General features: G+C 42.4%; 1 protein-coding gene across 1 annotated transcript in view; it reads left to right on the forward strand.

The window, feature by feature from the left end:
• Positions 1-21,360, forward strand: part of Swap70 (switching B cell complex subunit SWAP70) — a 73,881-nt gene that overhangs the window by 14,553 nt on the left and 37,968 nt on the right. Inside the window, exons 2-3 of the mRNA XM_028767997.1 lie at positions 5,069-5,209; positions 19,937-20,110. Coding sequence (XP_028623830.1) covers positions 5,069-5,209; positions 19,937-20,110 — 315 coding nt within the window. The remainder of the gene's footprint in view (positions 1-5,068; positions 5,210-19,936; positions 20,111-21,360) is intronic.

Below are 21,360 nucleotides of genomic sequence, written 5' to 3' on the forward strand. Positions count from 1 at the left end.
CTCTCTCTCTCTCTCTCTCTCTCTCTCTCTCTCTCTCTCTCTCTCTCGTGTGTGTGTGTGTGTGTGTGTGTGTGTTAAAACATTTTTAGTTGCTCACCATCCTTGATTTTTTGTTTTTATGATAGCTGGGGATAAATGCTTAGAAGGATAAATGCAAGCCATGCACAGCAGCCACTCACAGGGAATCGGTCACCTCAGAGCAGAGGCTCGCTCTAGGGCCAGCAACAGGCTGCCATGAAGGGGTCAGAGAGATGCGTTTCTGGCATGGATGGATGTGGATATTTTCTTGTGTAACAATGATTTATTCTTCAGACTAGAGGACTGGGAGCAAAGTTGCTTAGCAATCATGTGGGTGCGAAAAGAATGGGCTTTGGGGAGCAGGCATTTGAAGTGGGATAAATCCAGCTCTTTCAAGCAACTTGTAAAGACTCTAACAGGAGCAGCTCATGGCAGTCCTTTCACAAATTAGGGACTTGTAGTCTTTTTTGCTTCTGATTGCTTTTGTTTGATCTGTTTTTCTGCTTTCTCATGTGGAGAAAGGGCTAATGCTTCTGGGCATGGTTTCCTCATAGGCCTGTGCTGGGAGAAGAGGGTTTGCACACAGGGGATGGTTCTGGGTTTGCAGTAGTTCTTCACCACAGGGTTAGTGCCAGTCATCTTGCTGGTCTGGGGAACTACTAAGGGAGCGCTACCCCCTGCAGCCCTAGACACAGCATGCCCACGTGTCTTTGGAGTTACCATTTCATAGGCAAGGTAGTCTACCAGCAGAGAGAAGGTGCTACACCAAGGAAAGAATCCAGAGTGAGCAGCTTGGGTTCTAATCCCAGTTCCCGACATGCAAGATTGATTTGGGGCACATCTTCTTTTTTTTTTTTTTTTTAAAGGTTTATTTATTTATTATATATGAATACACTGTAGCTGTCTTCAGACACACCAGAAGAGGGCATCAGATCTCATTACAGATGGTTGTGAGCCACCATGTGGTTGCTGGGATTTGAACTCAGGACCTCTGGAAGTGCAGTCAGTGCTCTTAACCACTGAGCCATCTCTCCAGCCCAAAATGTGTAGCCCAGGCTGGCCTCGAACTCGTGATCCTCCTGCCTCTGCCTCCTTCAGCAAATCCTACCGGTGTGCGCCACCACTACCGGCTGGGGCACATCTTCTAATCTTCATACTTAACATCGTCATCTGTAAAAGTAGCTACTTTGCTTGCAGTATCTAAAGTGGATGGTGTGGCTCATACTCTAAAAGGCTCAGGTTGTGGAGGTTTATGAAACTTTTCAATCTCTTACTATAGCGTGCGTTACTATGGAACGGTTGTTAAGACACTCGCACAGCAGTGGGAGGTGAACACAGCCACCCTTGCATGTGTTCAGCTGTTCAGTGAGAACGTCTAGAGGTCTCATCAAAATCTTCAGGGTTGTTGGGCCAAACTATGCATCTCCACATTCAAACAGCAAACAGCCCTTTTTTCTTTCTCTTTCTTTTTGGTTTTTCGAGACAGGGTTTCTCTGTGTAGTTAGTCCTGGCTGTCCTGGAACTCACTCGGTAGACCAGGCTGGCCTCGAACTCAGAAATCCGCCTGCCTCTGCCTCCCAAGTGCTGGGATTAAAGGCATGCGCCACCACCGCCTGGCTTTCTCTTTTTCTGCTTTTGAGAGTAGGGCAGACAGATTTATTAGGGAAAGTGAGAACTCCTGAGTGTGGGAGGGGTTCTATGGGAGAAACTCCCAGGAACAGCGTTCTTTCCAGAGAACTGAAAATTCAAGTTTATTACTAGACAGTGCTGGACAAGAGATTATGAAACCTGAGTTCTACTCTCAGTTCTGTGTACTAATGTTAGTCAAGAAAATTCAGCTTAATCTCTTTGAGCTAGTATTTTCTATTTATGAGGAAGGATGGAGTCCAGGGCCCATGGCAGGACTTTCAGTGGAGAATCTGTGAAACTCAAATGAAGGGAATAGGGCAGGTGTGGGAGAAATTGGTGGCTTTTTGTTTTCTGAGGGCTTTGCTTTATTTTTTAAAATTTAATCTTATTTTTAAAAGTATTTGAGAAAAAATTATTAGGTTTATTCACTTTATTTTGTGTGTGAATGACTTACCTGCAAACATGTCTGTGTACCAGGTGTATGCTCGGTGCTAAAGGAGGCCAGAGAGGGCATCAGGTCCCTTAGAACTAGAGTTATAGATGATTGTGAACTACCACGTGGGTGTTGGGAATCTAATCTAGGACTTCAAGAGCAATGAGTACTCTTAACTTCTGAGCTGTTTCTCCAAGTGGAGAGCTTTGCTTTAATCAGCTATTTTCACATCTTATTCCTCTGGACAGTATGTTTTCTGTTTGCCTCTTGCTACACAGAAGTTACCCTTATTTATCCTTTTTTTTTTTGAGAAGGTTGGGGGGGGGCTCAAGTCTCAAATATCCCAGGCTGGTTTTGAACTCAGTAGTTGGCTGTGGATGGCTTTGAACTGATTGTCCTGTCTCCACATTCTAAGTGCTAGGATTATAAGCATGTGCCGCTGTACATAGTGTATGCCATAATGGGTATCAAACCAAGGGCCTTGTACATGTTAGCAAAGTATTCTGCCAACCCAGCTGTATCCCCAGATCCCCCACCCACTTATCCTAAAGTGTGTGTGTATGTGTGTGTGTGTTTTATGTACATATGGGTGCATGCACTTTGGTGGCTCAAAGTTAATGCTAGGTATATTCCCTAATTGCTCTGTACTCTGAACCTAGAACCAATTCCTGCTAGTCTATCCAGGCCGCCCCCCCACCCCGCCCCCAGCCTTCCTCCAGAGTGCTGGGATTACATGCTGCTGCCATCTCTGTTCTCGACAGGGCAGGGGTTACAAGCTCATGTGCTCACAACTTGCCTTAAATCCTGGGTGCCAGGATTTGCTCATGTGTGAACAGCAAGCTTTCTGAGCCATCTCCCAGGCCATGATCTTTTTTCTTTTTCTTTTTTTCTTTCTTTCTTTTTCTTTTTTTGCACTTAAGCATAAGGAGAGATGCAGAGTAGGGTGTAGTTCAGAGGTAGAGTGCTTGCCTAGCCATGTATAAAGCCCCGGGTTCAAATCCAAGAGCAGGAAACAGTAAACCAGACAACAAAAGCAAGGAACTTTTTTTTTTTTTTTTTTTTTTTAAGGAGCTGTTGTGAGTCTTGTCTTCTGTCCCTGGCTTCCCATCAACCAGATTCTTTCCCTCACTGTTAATAGTTTCCTGTGTATTCCTTTGGAATTCCTTATTTTTTTCCTCCCTTTTCTTGTGACACTTGAATAATATATACCCTTTAAAAATGTGCTTTATCTTGGAGTTATTTTCCTATCAGTACACAGTGAACTTCATCATGATTTTGATGTTTTATAGACATACCATAATTTAACCAGTAGTTGGGGATTTTTACTTGGTAAAGTCCCAAGTGATTTTTATGTTTGGATGGTCTTTGAACCTGATATGGGAACTTTTCTCTGCCATTTTTAAGCACTTTACAGTTTTGAAATCAATCCTTACAAAACCTCTTTGGGGTAATGTAGGTTATACTTGGTAGATACAAGAAATAATATATTTAGGATTTTTCTGACTATGGTGTGCAAGGCTTCATGACATCCCTACCGTGTTCCTTTCAGAGGCTCCACTGGCGAGTACAGGGTCTGAGGAGCACAGTTTTGTAGGGCTGGTAACCGTCTGCTTTGTTGCACTTAGGCCATTCGTAAATTGACTTCCTTAAACTTGATAGAGCGTGCACAAAGGATCTCCACACAGATGAAGCTTTGAGAAACAAAACCAGTATAGAAAGGAGATATGCAAATGTTCTTTTTATGGATTAAAACTTTTAACCTTAAAAATCCTAACTGAAATAGGCGTATGCAGAAGGTGACTTCCTTAATGAAATTGAAGATGCTTAGGTAGATGAATGTGGCTCCCTCCCGCCCCACCTATTTCTTTGTATAGCCCTGGCTTACCTTGAACTCAGATCCACCTGCCTGCCTTTGAGACTAAAGGACTAAAAGTGCACAGCCATGTCCAGTGAATGTGGCAAAGAGTAGTCAGCACAGCCTTGCCTTTGTAATGTGATCTGTTTAGAGTGTTCAAATGGAATATAATTTAAAACTTGAGACAGCAGAGTTTACTGATTCTCTCATGAGTACTTACGTGTGCACTTAAGGTTACTGTACCACAGCAGTAGTCCTTTGTGTGTGAGTGCTCTGGCATAACAGGTCTCCTCCCTCCCCTCCCCCTCTGCTCCTCCCCCACTCCCACTCCTTTTTTGCTGAGGCTGTAACCCAGGACCTCCGCACGCTAGGCAAGCACTCTACCACTGAGGTGCATCTCCAGCTCCTAGCCTTCTTTTTCTTGTGTATCTGTAAATATATATCCTTTTTGGTTTTGAGACTAGGGATAGCCAGTCTGGCCTGAAACTTGTTGCCCAGTGTGACTACAAACTCAAAGTCATCTGCTGGAGCCTCCCAAGGGCTAAGTGCTGGGATTACAGATGTGCTATGACTGTCTTGTGTCTTTATACTGATGCCAAACTTAGGCTAAAGACATATTAGTACACTTAAAGATTAAAAATTAATACTTCGTATATTTATATATTAGTATGGTTCTTTCTAATAAATGGGAAATGCCGAGTCCAGAGTAGCTGTGTCTTGTCTAGGTCAAATACCTTCTCCAAAGTGCTTTACAACATTTGCTAGTTTCTGTAAACAGATTCTCAGGGCCAAGCTGCTTGACTAGGGGAAAAGTTTAATTTGAATGAATTCCATTGTGCCTGCTCCCCTTTCCTCCTTAATGTGGACTAGTTAATAAATACTGACAAGGAGTATTTGTTCTCAGACCATCATGGAGCCTGGCTCATACTGAGCAGGTAATGTATAAACTTGATTGAAGTGAAACAGATATTGGAAAAAAACGAATGAAAAAACTTGAGCCACACCCTGTGTTTGGTAGATTCTTCTCATCTTCTTTTGCTTAGAGCAGGGAGCAGCATATTGTGCTCACATGGTTAAGGTGTTACATGGTGGTACGTGGGTGTGTTTACATTGTTTTCTTTCCCTCCACTTAGGTCCTTTCCCATAACCTGTGCACCGTGCTGAAGGTTCCACACGACCCTGTAGCCCTTGAGGAACACTTTAGGGATGACGATGAGGGGCCTGTCTCCAATCAGGGCTACATGCCATATTTAAACAAGTTCATTTTGGAAAAGGTATGATGCTAACCCTTCTCACCACCGCCTTTTTTTCCCCTTGCTTTTGTGAATTAGGTGGGCCAAGGCAGCCCTTATTGGTGAGCGCATTAAGAAGTTGGGTAAGGCCGGGCAGTGGTGGCGCACACCTTTAATTCCAGCACTTGGGAGGCAGAGGCAGGTGGATTTCTGGGTTCGAGGCCAGCCTGGTCTACAGAGTGAGTTCCAGGACAGCCAGGGCTACACAGAGAAACCCTGTCTCGAAAAAAAAAAAAAGTAGAAGAAGTTGGGTATAAAGCCAGACATGATAGTGCACGCCTTTAGTGCCAGAACTCTGGGAGGCAGAGGTAGTTGCATCTCTGGATTTCAGAACAGCCAGGACCACACAGAGAAGCCCTGCCTTGAAAAACAAAAACAAACAAACAAAAAAGAAGCTGGGTGCTGAGGCCTCAGGAGATAGGAAGAAAGGAGGCTGAGGCTTCTGCTCCTCCTTCTCTTTCTGATACCTCCAGGTTGGTTCCTTCTTTGAAATTAAAAATGTGTTGGTGTTACTCTGTGTCCATCTTCTCTCAGGATGCTTTACTTATCCCGGGAAGTATGGTTCTTCAGTACTGGCAGTGGTTGTTAGAGAATAAGCGTGCTGGAGTTAAAGAGGAATAGTAAGGGGCTGATTATTGTTGCCGGGGAGATACCACACGGCAAACTGCATGGTAGACTTATCCTAAGGTGAGCTAGTACTAGCTCCTTTCCTGTCACTGTGTGAAAGGACCTGATAAGAAGCAACTTAAGGATGGAGATACTTTGGCTCCTGGTTTAATGTGGTATAGTTCATCACTACCTGATACCTGACGGGGAAGGCTTGCAGTAGGAGGGGCTAGTGGCTGTAGCAGAGGTATGAAGCTGCTCGCTCACATCTGCAGAGCAGGAAGCAGATTAGAGGGAAGGATGATTGCCAGAGCTCATCTCAGCTCCTCTCTTTCCCCCTTTTTACTAAGCCTAATTCTAAAGCCGGTGGAATGGTACCACCCGCTCAGGATGGGCCGGCTCTCCTAAATTAATCCTTTCTGGGAGTGGTGTCACAGACACACCCTAAGGCAGTGGTCTTCAACCTGTGCGTCACAATTCCTTTGAGGTCCCATTACAGGTATCCTGCATATCAGATATTCACATCATGATTCATAAGAGTAGCAAAATTACAGTTATGAAGTAGCAACAAAAGAATTTCATGGTGTGTGTGGGTCATCATAGTGTGTGGAACTAACTGTCTTAAAGGTTGCAGCATCAGGTTGAGGTTGTATGCCCTAAGGTATGTTTGAACCAACCCTCTATACCTTATGTTTTTTTGGTTTTGGTTTTGTATTTTTGTGGATTTTTTTTTTTTTTTTTTTTGAGACAAGGTCCCTCTATGTTGCCCTGTCTGTCCTAGAACTTGCTATGTAGACCAGGCTGGCCTCAAACTCACAATGATCCACCTGCCTCTGCCTCTTAGAGTGCTGGCATTAAAGATATGTACCACCATGCCCAGACATAATCTTTTTTTGTTTTGTTTTGTTTTTTTGAGGGTTTCTCTGTGTAGCCCTGGCTGTCCTGGAACTCACTCGGTAGACCAGGCTGGCCTCGAACCCAGAAATCCGCCTGCCTCTGCCTCCCAAGTGCTGGGATTAAAGGCATGCACCACCACTGCTGGGCACCCAGACATAATCTTAAAAATGAAGATAGCAAAAAAAAAAAAAAATTACAGATAGCACTGGGGTGTGGTTGTAAATGCCCATAATTCTATCATTTGGGAGGTAGATCTAGGAGGAGTAGGAATTCAAGGTCACCCTCAGCTTCAGAGTAATTTCAAGGCCAGCCTGGACTACATGAGACCCTATTTCTAAAATCAAAATAAACAGAAATTATAGTCAGTAAGGAGAATTATTTGTGTTATTAAGATGTTTTGAGACATACCGCAGAATTCTCAGAAGTCTGGAAATTGCTTTGTTTTCCAGCACCAGGATTAGCGTGGGCTGAGTCAGCAGCAGGAGCATGGTCAACTGGCCTCATATTCTGAAATTCTGTGCTCTGATACAGTATTTTGTTCCCCTTGGTGTAGTATATTTTTAGCTCTGCATTTTAAATTTTGAAACACTCTCATAGTCTGGATACTTTAAAGCCCTATAACTGGGGAGAAAACACTTCCCAACAGATAGCAGAATTGAGAAACCCCAGCATTTGGAGCAAAGCCTTGTCATCCGGCCAGTGAGGATGTGATGGGATAGTGAGCCTGGCCACCTGGAGCGGATGCTAGAAATTTGGTTTGGGGAAGAAAAAAGCCAATAATGTGAGGAGTGGTAAGAGGAGGATTGCTCTTCCTGATGCAGTGAGAATCTGAACTATTGACCACACGCTTGCTACACATACCTTCCGGTTCATAGCGCTTTGTGGAGCCCAGTGTTGACCTTGTGAGCAGAAGTAGCTTAGCCAGTAAAGGGCAAATAGATGAAAACAGCCTTTAAAGTTACGTTTTATATGTTTATTGTTTACATAAAGAGGAAGAAGGTGTGCCTGTGGAGGTTAGAGGTCAACATGTAGACGTCAGCTTCTTTCCCTGTGTGGGCTCTGGTGATTGAACTCAGTTTTCAGGCTTGGGTGGCATGCACCTTTATTCACGCAGCCAGTTTGCTGGCTTGTAAGCAGAATTTGAACCGTTTAACTTCTATCAGCTGTCTTCTTTTAACTGTATTCTTAAAGACTAAATCCTCCCTCTTTTTCAGAATTATTATTATTATTTCTCTTGTTATTTTCTACATAGTGGACATCGTGGTTGAAGGCAGGGGTGGAGTTACTTTGAAAACTTTCTCATAATCTCAGACTATCTCAGCTTCCATCCAGTTGTCTCAGGGGCTTTAAGATCTTTTCATGTCTCTTTAGTGTTTCTTTGTGTCCATTGGTCGCTTTCTCTATGTCTTCTGCTGTTGCCTGGGAGTTTTACTCTGAATAGTCTGGGCCCTGAAATGCATTACATTGAAACCTGCTTTCTAAAAAGTAGTTTCCATCTAGATTTACTGTCAGATAGACATTCCTGATGTTAGTCACACTGACAGAATTTACTTTCAGTTTTTCTGAGACTTCAGATGGTTAGCCAGTCCAGTGTTATTTACCAAATATTTTGCCTGGGTATTAATTTTGTAGTTTTTTTTTTGTTGTTGTTGTTAGTTTTATAGGCCTACTTTTTCCTTTCTCTTTCCTCCTCACCCTCCTCCTCTTTTTGAAAACTTTATACTTGGATTACTTGATGGTGAATAATTGAAGACATTGGTCAGTTATTATTTTTTCTAAGACAAGATTTCTCTGTGTAGCCCTGGCTGTCCTGGAACTTGCTTTGTAGACTAGGCTGGCCTAAAATTCACAGAGGTCCGCCTGCCTTTGCCTCCTGAGTGCTGGGATTAAAGGCATGCCACTGCTGCCCAGCTCGGATAATACTTTTTAAAAAACTATTTATGTCTCATTAGCTACACAGAGTTCTGCCTCAGCACGTTTTGAGACAGTCTCGTTCTCCCCTGAGATCCACGGCTCATTAGGCTTGCTGGTCCTCACTGTTACCAGCTCTTCTCCTTGAATATTAAAGGTTCATCTAGGCTACCTGACTAAAACCACTAATCCAACGGCCGGCCATATGCCAAGTTCACGGTGGAGATGCCCATGCTTTCCAGCAGAATCCGCTTTGGTTTGTTGTCATCTGTGCTTTGGAAGCACAGAGGAAAGACCACAGCGTCTCAGCTCAGTGTTGTTTCCTCGGGGCCTCACATTTCTGCAGTTTTCCTTTTCTATACTTTCTTTTCTTTTTTTTTTTTTTTGGTTTTTCAAGACAAGGTTTCTCTGTGTAGTCCTGGCTGTTCTGGAACTCACTCTATAGACCAGGCTGGCCTCGAACTCAGAAATCCACCTGCCTCTGCCTCCCAAGTGCTGGGATTAAAGGTGTGTGCCACCACCACCCGGCTATATTTTCTTACCATGATTGTTGCTCATGTGATAGTTACAGTTCTTACATAAAACCTGTTCTTTTTCAAAGTTTCTGAAAAGTTTTTAAAAGATTTATTTATTTTATGTAGATGAGCATTTTGCCTGCATGCTTGTGCACCACATTCATGCAGTGCTAAAGGAGGCCAGCAGCAGATTCCCCAAGTCTGGAGTTACAGATGAGGATGGAACTGGGGTCTTCTCGAGGAGTAGCCAGTGCTCTTAACCAGAGAGTCATCTTAAGCCCCATAAAAATCTGTTCCTTGGTTTTTTTCTGTTAACGAGTGACTGTACATTTGGCTTTCCACTTTGTCAACTGTCATTGAACATGGATGGTATTGTCCTTAAGCATTAGCCCAGGCTGGTAAATGTTCTTTCTCACTGTATCTACCTATGTTGTTTTAAAGTAAGTAGGTTAAAAAAAAACTTTACAAATTTTCAAATTTTATTTTATATGTATGAGTGTTTTTCTTGTATGAATGTCTACACACTATGTGTGTCTCTAGTGCCTGCAGAGGCCAGAAGAAGGTCAGATCTCCTGGAACTGGAGTTATAGGTGATTGTGTACCAACCACCAAGTGGGTGCTGGCAATCAAACCCAGGCCCTCTGGGAGAGCAGGCAGTGCTCTTAACTGCTAAGTCATTTCTGAAGCCTGAAAAGTAAGTAGTTTTAATGTACTACAATGGCCAACTTGCCTTTTTTTTTTTTTTTTTTTCCTTCCCGAGACAGGGTTTCTCTGTGTAGCCTTGGCTGTCCTGGAACTCACTCTGTAGACCAGGCTGGCCTCGAACTCAGAAATCCACCTGCCTCTGCCTCTCAAGTGCTGGGATTAAAGGCGTGCGCCACCACTGCCCGGCAAGCCAAATTGTCTTTCATCGTATTACAAGTCCTTTCTTTTTGGAGGGGGAGGAGGTGGTTTGAAACAGTTTATGTAGTCTGACCTCAGACTTACTCAGTTGTCCAGGATGATGCACTCCTGATTGCCCTACATGCACCTCTCTAGGGCTGGGAATCATAGGCACTCACCACTATGCCTTGCTGAAGGTCACTTTTGAGTGAATAAGGCATGTCATGCTGAGAGCCACCAATGACTTTGTGCTCCTAAATACCATGATCAGTAAATGCAATAGCAATGTGGTTTAAAGAAATGATATGTTTAAAAATAGCAGTGTTGTTGGCAGAAAATTCACATTCCATGCAATTTGCCTATTTAACCTTCTATTTTGGAGGTTTTTAGTATGGCTGGTTTTGTATAATCATCACCATAACCAATTTTAGAATGTTTTGGTTATTCCCTTCCAAAAAAAAAAAAATCTCATCCAACTAGCATTTATAGTATCTTCCCTTACAGTTCTAGGCAAGCACTAGTCTATACATTTGCCTGTTTTTCCATTCATTATGAATGGAATCATCTCATGTCCAGCTTCTGTGTCTGACATCAGTCACCTTGCCTGTTTCGCTGGGATTAAAGGCGTGCGCCACCATTGCCCAGCTTCTTGTTTCAATTCTTATGGCAGAATCATATTCTTAAAAAATTTTAAAAAGATTTATTTTTAGTTTTATTTGTGTGTGTGCATGTGTGTGTGCATGTGTGTGCGCGTGTGCGCGCGTGCAAGCGCATCACACTTGAACCTGTATTCATACATGCATGTGCTTACAGTGCCCTTATAGTCCAGCAGAGGGCATCAGATTAATCTTGGCTTTGGTGTTACCAATAATGAGCCATCTGACCTGGGGCTGGGAACTAAATTTGGGTTCCTAGTAAGAAGCCAGAGCAGCAAGCATTCTTAAAATGAAAGATCCCTCCCTTCAGTTCCACTCTCCCCATCCTCTCATGGACATACCATGTTTTGTTCACACCTTCATCAATTGGTGGACATTGGAACTGTGCTTCAGTGTGACTGTTTTGCCTTTTCTCTGTTCCTCTTAATTGCCGAGGCTCTTCCTGCTTCCTCCTCTGTCAGGCCTTCACTTCAGAATACAGCCAGTCTTGTTCAACCTCTAGTCACTTCCTTAGGTAGTGCCCCACCCTTTCAGAGTGAACTGGAATTCTTACAGCATTCTGCACTTCTCTGTTATGAAAGTGGTGTTGGGGGTCTGGTTCAGCCTCTGGAATGTGCATTCTGTGCCTGCATGGTCAGTTCAATGCTGTCTAGTTTGAGTACAGTGACTGATACCTAGTACCACTTAAAAAAACAAAACAAAACAAAGTTCTGTATCCCTGTAGTCCAAGCAGGCCTGAACTCATTCTGTAGCCTAGGTTGACTTTGAATTGAATTCATGGCAATCCTCCTGCATCAGTCCTCCAAGTGCTGTATTACAGGCACAAAACACCATACTTGGCTTCTTTACAAGTAGTTAAGCAAATGAGCAAATAGACCCTGCATACTAGACACCGGGGATTCAGATGTGCATACAATATGGCCTTATATTGGAAAGGATTTGTGGTTTGTTTGTTGTTTGTTTTTGGTATGAACTAGAGCAGCAGTTCTCAACCTGTGGGTTGGGGTCGCATATCAGATATTCTGCATATGAAATGTTTGCATTACAATTTATAACCGCAAAGTTACAGTTATGAAGCATCAAAAAAACAATGATATGGTTGGGGTGCCACCACAACATGAGGAACTGTACCGAAGGGTCACAGCATTAGGAAGATGAGAACCACTGGGCTAGAGTAATGATGAGCTTGGGTTCAGGGAGGACTCTGAAGGTAGAAATGTGACCGAAGTAAGAGCCTGTCCTGTCCTTCTGCATTGTCCTAGCTCCACAGCTTTGCTCTGGTTTTAATGGTTCATAAAACGATTATTTTTCTCCATTATGGTATAATTCACGCCATATAAAACTTGTTTTTTGGTTTGCTTTCTAACATGCTGGACATCATCACAGCCCAAACTGATCCTCTTTTGTGTGTGTGTGTGTGTGTGTGTGTGTGTGTGTGTGTGTGTGTGAAGGACTACCTTGGCTGTGGGTTCTTGCCCTCCACTTTTCTTGAGTAAGGATCTCTTTGTTCTTTATCTACTGCTTCTGCTAGTCTAACTACCTTGTGAGTGCCTTTGCCTCCCATCTCTCTGTATACAGGAAGTGCTGTGAATACAGACATGTGACCACACCCAACTTTATGTTAATTTCTGGGGATTTGAACTCTGGTCCTCATGCTTGTGTGACAAACATACTCCACCCACAGAACCATCTCCCCAGTGCCTACTCCCTACTTTTGTTGCTTTTTTTAAACAAGATTTTGCTGGCTAGTCCAGACCTTGTTATATAGATCAGGCTGTCCTTGAATGCACAGAAATCTGCCTGCCTCTGTTTCACAAGTGTTCTGATAAAAGACACATGCCATGATTCCCAGTTTTGTTTTGTTTTGTTTTGTTTTGTGAGATGATATCTTGCCATGCAGCTCTGGTTGGCCTCTGTATATTTACTCTGCAGTCCACGTAGGCCGTTAACTTGCAGCAGTCTGCTTGCTTTAGCCCTGTAGGTTACAGGTCTGCACCTCCATGCTTAGCGCACATTTACCATCTTAAAGTGTGCAGCGTAGTAGTTGTGTAGTCACAGTGGTTGTCAGGACACTCATCATCCCATCATCCCTCAGAGAAATCCTGTTCTCGTTTATGTCACTCTCGGTTCTCCCTTTTCCCAGTCCCCAGGAAACTTTCTGCTTCATAGGTTTGCCTATTCTGAATATTTTATATATATGGAACTATATGATATGTGTTTTTTTGTGTCCAGTGTCTTTCATATAACATGTTCTTAACATTCATCCATGTTACAGGATATGTAAGTAATTTATATTTTTTAATGAATAATATCCTATTGTCTTGATACACCACATTTTATTTATACACTCGTTGGAAGATAGATTCCCTTTTTTCTTCTTTCTTTCTGTTCTTCTTTTCTCTTCCTCATTTTTAGACTATATTCAGCCCAGTAGATGTGGACAGCTATTATTTTTAAACCTTCAACAATTGGCACAGAGTGAGTTATTAATTGATACAAGAAACAGTTTCTTGTATTTTGTCATCTCTCTGAAAGTCCTTAATCAGCCCTTGGATGGGGTACCCACTCTATACCTGTGAGCAGAGCATCCGTGAATATGGCTTTGCTCGTTCTCCACCTCCAGTGTATCACCACCACCTGCAGAGTCCAAGCTACCTTCACCGCATTTGATGTGTTAGTCTCTCTCCACTGCCCTAGATTCTTAGGTATGAGATAGAGACTGTATCTTATTTGAAATGGGACCCTCCCTCCCCCGAAAATAAACATTTCCATAGTCTCAGTTCTACAGTTGAAGGCAAGACCTACAATAGTTAGCCAGGTATGATGGCTTATACTTACAATCCTAGAACTTAGAGACACCCAGGTAGGAGGATTGTAAGTTTGAGGTCCTCTTAGGCTACATAGTGAGATCTTTGTCATAAATGAACAAACATGATATGTGGAGTTTGTATCTCCAACCTGCATAGTCTGTCTACTTCTGAGCTCTTTCCTGATGCTTTCTCTACTCAAGGAAACCACCACCTTGTGTTTTATGAATATTTCCCTCACCTTAGAAAAAGCTTTATCATATGTGCTGCATATATATGAGTAATTTTAGGTGAAATTACTTTAAAAATAATTTATTCCTTGATAGTTTCACACAAGTATAATCATTCTGGTCTCACTCATCCCTCCACACCTATCTCCCTCTCAGCCCTGCTAGTCCTCCCCAAGTCCCCAGTCTCATGTCTTTTTGTTTATTTTCGGTTTTATTTTATGACACGCTGGTCTAACCAGGGCCACCTTTTGTGCTGGAGTGTGGTAGCACCACTGGCTACATTACTCAGAACTAGGGTGCCTCTCCCAAGCAGCCCTCACACTCACTGACTCTCCTGGATGGGTCAGGGCCCCATGAGTCCCTCCCAAGTAATTTTTCTTGGAGAGTTACAAAGATGGGATGTGCTCTTGCAACTTGTTTTTCTCACTGCGAGGTTCCATCATAGACACACCTGGAGCTGTTGCTTGGTGATCCTTTCACAGATGTGTACACAGATGCTGAGGGGCCCCTCTGAATACCCTATATATGATCAGCATATCATAGAATCAAATATTTGGTAGGTTTATTATTTTTTCATTTTACTTTAAAGACAGGTTACAACTGTGTAGCCCTGTAGCTCATTCTGTAGAACAGGTTGGCTTCAAACTTACAGAGATCCAAATTGCCTCTGCTTCCCAACTGCTGGGATTAAAGGTTTGTAACACCACAAACCTTGGCTATATTTAGTAAGATCTCACCCCCCCCCACACACACACATACACACACACACATACATACACATATATGTGTGAATGTTTGTTCATATAGATATTATTTAATATATAAAATTTATTTGATAGAAATATATATTTTTATTTAATATATATTAAAAATTCATATACTTATTTTTAGAAACTCAAAAGCCATATTTTGGCATATGTATAGGAAATTCCTAGAACCCAACTTGAATTTCCTTGCTTTGTTTGGTGTATACCTCATATGAAAGCTTTCGAATTATCTTGCTTAATTTAGAGGTGATAGGTTTTGTACTTTTAACAAACTGGTAAGGCTTCTTTTTCTTCTTGGCTGTTTTTTAACAGTGCTGCAGTGGATGTGGGGACTATACCTCTTCAAGGTCCTGTTTTCAGTTCTTTTGGATATTTACCCAGTAATGAGATTGCTGGATCATGTGGTACTTTCATTTTTAATTTTTGAGGAACATCTGTATGGCTTTTCTCAGTAGCTGTGCCATTTTTCAGTTTTAGCAACAGTACACAAAGTGGATGTACAGGAACTGAGCCCCATGTGTTCTGTCACTTGGTTTCTCTACATCCTCACCTCACTGATTTGCTTTTGACGGCGGCCATCTGACAGGTATGAGCTCATAGCTCATTGTGTTTGATTTGCATTTTCCTGTGATAAGTGATTTTGAACATCTTTTCATACGCTTATTGGCCATTTGTAGACATTCTCTGGAAAGATGTATATGTATACGTATATGATGTATATGTATATGATGTATATGATGTGTATGTATATGATGTATACGTATATGATGTATATGTATATGATGTGTATGTATATGTATATGATGTATATGTATATATGCTTGTCTAGTCAAGCCTTTTGCTCATTTACATTTCTTCCTTTGGCTATTGTTAAGTTGGGTAGTGTTGTCACTGAATTGTAGGAATCTGTTGTTTCCTAATAATTAACCCCTTATAAGTGCTTACTTACTAAAAACAAAATAGCCTTGTTGTTAGAATGTCCTGATGTGTTCCTTCCATGTTTTCTTGGAGAAGTTGTGTAAGTGTAGTTTCAGGCCTTTAATTCACTTTGATATGTTTGTTTGCTTGTTTGTTTGTTTGTTTTGAGGCAGGCCCTCATGTAGCCCAGGCTGGCCTCAGACTTACTATGTAGTCACAGCTTTTGATGTTCTTAAGCTTTTGATGCCCCTGCTTTCACCATCCACCCAGTGCTGGGATGGCAACTGTCACCACCTTGCCCAGTTCTGTGGTGTTAAGGATTGAACTCAGGGACTTGTGCGTATTAGGTAAGCACTCTGTCTACTGAGCTAGCTCCAAACATTTTTGAGTTAAATTTTGTATATAATTTTAGATAAAGAGCATTCTGCTGTGTGTTAATATCTAGTCTCTGAAACGCTACTTATTGAGGAGACTGTCCTTTCACTGTGTATTCTTGGCCCTTTTACGTGCTTGAGGACCCAATTCTGCTCTGTTCTGTTTCCATGTCTGTTTTTATGTCCTTGTAATGGAATGCTTTGGCTATTTTAGCTTTGTGTTGTATTTTAGGAAATGTGAGGCTTCCAGCTTTGTTTTCTTTTTCCTTCCTTCTCCCCTCCCTCCCTCCCTCCCTTCCTCCCTCCCCCCCCCCCCCCCCCCCCCCCCCCCCCCCCCCTTTTTTTTTTTTTTTGGTTTTTCGAGACAGGGTTTCTCTGTGTAGCCCTGGCTGTCCTGGAATTCACTCTGTAGACCAGGCTGGCCTCGAACTCAGAAATCCACCTGCCTCTGCCTCCCAAGTGCTGGGATTAAAGGCATGTGCCACCACTGCCTGGCCTTTTTTTTTGTAAGAATGTTTTTGGAGATCCCTTGAGATTCCATATGTATGTTAGAATTTTCTTTTCCTGTGTCTAGTTCTGCAAAAAAAAAAAAAACCCACATTGACATTTTGGTAGGAATTTCATAGAATCTATAGATTAGACATGAACATCTTAGGTCTTCTAATTCACGAACATAATGAGATGCTTTGCTACCTGTTTATATCTTTTTTTTTTCAGTAATATTGTATGTTACAGTTTTCATTTGCAAGTCTTTCGCCTTCTTGAAGTAAGGTATGATACATAGTATATAAGATCCGTCATCCTCATGTAGGGACTTATGTGACGTGCTCCTTTGCAATCTGTGTGCTTTCCTACTTACTTTCCTTGCCTCACTGCTTTGGGAGTTCTTCTGTCAAGAGGTAACGAGGTGGATGTCCTTGACTTACTCCTCTTAGAGCAAAGGCTTTCAGTTTCTTGCCTTTGGATGTGCTGTTACTAGTATTACTAGTATTACTTCATGCTGCAGTCTACATTGGCCTCAAATTCATCATTTTTCTTCTGCTTGAGCCTCCCAGGTGCTAGGATTGCAGGTGTGTTGTGCCCAACTTGAAGTTCTTTTTCTGGTTCCATTTATCTTTGCTTTCCATCCTCTGTCTGTGGTCATCATGGTGCCATTGTCTGCTGTCTCACAAGTCGACCTCTTGTGGCTTGCTTTCCCCTTCTTTGTTTTTGGATATCTCTGTATTTCTAGAATATCAACTTGAAGATGCCTGCAGCTGAGTACCTCCATTCCTTCTCCCTTGTTTTGTACACCTTCCTTCTTCCTCCTGAAAACTCCTATACAACATGTCATTGTGTTTTGTGTGCTCTCTACAAACAGAGCCACATCCTACCTTTAAAAACCTTTGCTTGTTTCCTCTTGTGCTTGGACATAGCACAAATTTGACTTCAGCTTACCTCAGGCATTTGATCTGCCATCTTCCTGCCAGTCAGCCCAAGTTGCCCTACATGAGTGCTGCTGCCACCGTGCGTTTGCTCCAGCCATTTCCTCCCCTGTTCTTGAATGCCTTTCCTTGTCTTTGTCAGTGCCCCTGATTTTAAAAAACAAACATTTATTTAGTGTGCCATAATCACTTGCCAAAATGTATCTGTGTCATAGACAGACTGAGGACCACTTAATGGTCAGTTCTCTGTTTCCACAGTGTGGCATCCAGCAATCAAAGTCATGTCATCATGCTTAGCATGTACCTTTACCCACTGAGCGACCTAGCTGGCCTTCAATGTACTTTAAGGTCTACTTCAAATGCTCTCTTTTCTACAAAGTATTAAATTGGCCTGTGTACTATTTCTTAAAATTGTAAGCCCTTTGTGATTTGACCTCTGTTCACTTTCCAGTTACATATCAAGCCACTCCCTGGGGGAATCCTGTGAGTTACGACACACACAGGGAATCACTTCTTGATTCTCAGAGCAGGACTTCATGCTTTTGTGCACATGTCCTTTCCATATGGCCTGTCTTTCACTTAGTGCTTTGTTCCCCGGTGCGGGCAGAGCTGGTGCAGTGTCTGTTAGAAGTAGTTCTGCGCAGATAACCTGTGTCACACAGGGAGGGACCTTTATCTCTGACAGTTGGCCTTTAAGCTTTAGTTTTGATGTGTACCAATCATGTAAAGTTGAGTAAAGCACCTCTGTTTTCTGAACCTATTTCCTGATCTATAAAACAGAGATGGTGTTCAAATTATAAAATTAATATGAAGTTAGTCTAAGTGAGGACTAGGGGTGATGTATTGGTTTTATAAGTTCAAATGCCTGTCTATATTCATGATGCACTTGGTAAATGTGTGTGCCACCAAGTCTGGCAACCTGAGTTTGGTTCCTAAGATCCATGTGGTAAGAGGAAAGAACTCACTCCTGAAAGATATCTTCTGCCCTTCACATGTAAATAAGTCTTCAATAAATGATATTGGGGCTAAATAAACAAACAGGCAGGGATACTTGATCTGCCCCACATGGTGAAGCATGGGAAGTGATGGGGTAAAGACAGAGTTCAGAGAGCATCTCTCTGCTTCTCAGAGGCTGGCTTGCCAACCACAGACTCTGGTTAAAGATCAAGAGAAGCGTCTCCATGAGGCCAGCAGGGCCTTCACATTACACAACACAGAGTGCTTCTCCAAAGATGAATAAAACATGCTTTGTTCTCGTTGTCCTGCTCTCCAGCTCCTGCATGATGCCTTCCATGTCCCAGAATATGGCTTTAAAAATGAAGACCACTGAGCCTTCAGCTGTCAGTACAGATAAAGTCCTGACCTCTTGCCATGAGGGAGCAACCTCTTCTTGATCGGCTCTTCCCCTTGTAGCCCCAGCTCTCCTTGCTGTGCACATGGGCCAGGTTTGGTCTGGCTTGCATTGAACTCTATTGTGAGACATTTCCCTGGCTCTTGGTGGGGAGCAAGACCTGTCTCACATGGAGACACAGAAAAGTATAGGTCCTTATTTTCCCTGCTCCAGGACATGAGAATGGCCCCAAGCTCAGGGAGACCCACTATAGTGAGTGGCATGGAGGCCCCAGGATAGGTACAGTAGTGCTGTCTCATGTTGTACTGGCTGTGGGGTCCCTACTCATCTATTTCTCTGACCGACTCGGGCTGAAGTACTTTGGTACTGGCACAGGTGCACTGCCTCTTTTTTCTCACTCATGTTGGATCTGTGATGTTATTCATTGTTCTCCTATTAAACTTCTTTTTTGTTTAAATGAACACAAGGCAGATTCTGTCCAACTGAGACCACCTTCCAGCATGTAGTTTCTCCCTTAGGTTTAATCACCCACATGTCTTCTCAACTGGCCATGGCTGCTGCCACCTCTGGATGTTCTGACATTCTGTTCTACAATCTGGAACATGCTTTATCCCATTCTTGATTTGTTTAACTTTTTTTTTTCCCAGTATGAGGGTCAAACCCAGGCCTTGAACATGTTATATAAGCATTCCACTGCTGAGCCACACCTCAGCTCAAATATCAATAGCCCCACATTCAGGTTGGATTAGCTACTAAGCAATTCCCATGGAATCTTGGTTACAATAATTGTCATACCATATTATAATTGTCTTTATGTTCCTTGGAGAGACAGGCTAGTATTGATTGGGTATCGGTCTCTGGAAAGTGCTAATTATGGTATACATTTTTCTTGATTACATACTAATATTACAACTGTCTACTTGCATATGTTTTCTCTGATAAACTAAGCATGTAAGCACATAGATCAAGTTCTTCAACTCTGCCTTTTATTTCATAGCACAGTAATTGACTCTTGAGTATTAGGTTCAGGAGTGAGTGGTACAGCTGTCTCAGAATTTCAGTTAAACAGTTTTCCTGTATCAAGGTTTCATCTTTGCCTATATAAATAAAAATGGGGTTAAAAAAAATCTGAATGTGGCCTTCAGTGCTTGGCATTCTCAGCTCTGACAGGTGTCAGTGCTCGGTTAGTGTCAAGGACAGAGGCTGAGTAGAATTATTAGCGGAGCCAAAGGAGCAGATACGTGAGGTATGACTACTGGTTAGTAGAAAGCTTGAGTGAGACCTGTCTTGTTTTATTGTGTTCTTGCGTGCATGCTGTGTGTGTGACCTTATTTTGGACTGGCTAATGAGTTTTCCTCTTTCCTTTTTTAGGTCCAAGACAACTTTGACAAGATTGAATTCAATAGAATGTGTTGGACCCTCTGTGTCAAGAAAAACCTCACAAAGAATCCACTACTCATTACAGAAGATGATGCATTTAAAGTGTGGGTCATTTTCAACTTTTTGTCGGAGGACAAGTATCCATTAATTATTGTGCCAGAAGAGGTAAGGTGTGGCTCTGGGGACTTTTAGATGTCTAAGCACTGAGAAGACCTGGCCCGCAAAATTTGTGTTGATTCAGTGTTGATACTTGTTTTTTTTTTTTATTGTTTTGATTTTTTGATCAGAGGCAAAACAGGTTGAATCCAGAAAAGCCCAAACTTAGGGATTTGGGGGAAATCAAAAATCTCCCTTGGAGATTTGTAGGGACAGGGAGACTCTTCCTCTTGGAATTGTTGTGGTTACAGGTGAATACATCCTCATGAACATGATACATGCTCACCAAATGGGTCATTGGCTCATGGTATCTAAAGAGTATTTGTTCAGTACAAGGGACAGCATAATTGTCTACTTGTGGAAGAACTGGCTGATGCTTCATGGGAAATACGTAGGATCCAGAGTCCTGTTCTCTCGCTGTGTTAGAAGTAGGTACTGCTTTTCTTTTTTCAAGTTTCAGAGTCTAGGATGATGGTTTTTTCTAGACAGCTCAGAGCAAAGGGAACACCTCTGCTGAGTTTGTTCTTGAATGTCCCAGGTGAGGGCATTGAGGATTAGGAGTAAGGTTCTTATGCAGTTTTCTGGAAACCAGACACGCAGGAGAGATTTGACCAGACATGGGTCTTTCTGAGTCAAGCTGACAATTTCCTATATGAGGTAGCTACATTCATGAAATCATGATTATGATGTTATTGAGTCCTGCGGCTAAACTTTTGGGTCTGAGTCTTCTGCAGAACACGGATAACTGGTCTGCATTAGATAAGGCCATAACCAGCAGATTAAATTTGTATTCTCTTGTTCCTTGTCTACTCATGTTGATAGTGCCTGGTTGTGAGGAAGTACAGGCACATTTCAGTCCTGGGCACCTAGAGGTAGCGCAATGTTTTTTTATAAAGCATGGTCTTTGAAACAGACTGATTTTGAAACCGGACTTTACCACTTCTTCAGAGTAACAAAGTAATCTTGCAATCTGTGTCTCCCCACCTTTAGAACGGAGATAGCTGTTTTCTACAATGTACCCTGTGAGGCTAAAATGTTGATGGTATGTGGAACACTTGATGCAGTGCCTGAACCTATCATACATGCTCACTAAATGGGTCATGATAATGGGTGTGGCATGTTTAGTGTTGTAGGTAGAGTATCCTTGTGGAAATATACAGCTAGAACTTGTGAGAAGTCAAGGCTGGAGAGAGACGTGGAGAAACCATAGGAGTGGGTTAGGCAGGGAGGAAGTGACCATAGTAGGAGTTGTGAGCCAA

This window comes from Grammomys surdaster, unplaced genomic scaffold (assembly GCF_004785775.1).
Source record: "Grammomys surdaster isolate TR1022 unplaced genomic scaffold, NIH_TR_1.0 184, whole genome shotgun sequence".
In the NCBI taxonomy this organism is placed as follows: Eukaryota; Metazoa; Chordata; class Mammalia; order Rodentia; family Muridae; genus Grammomys; species Grammomys surdaster.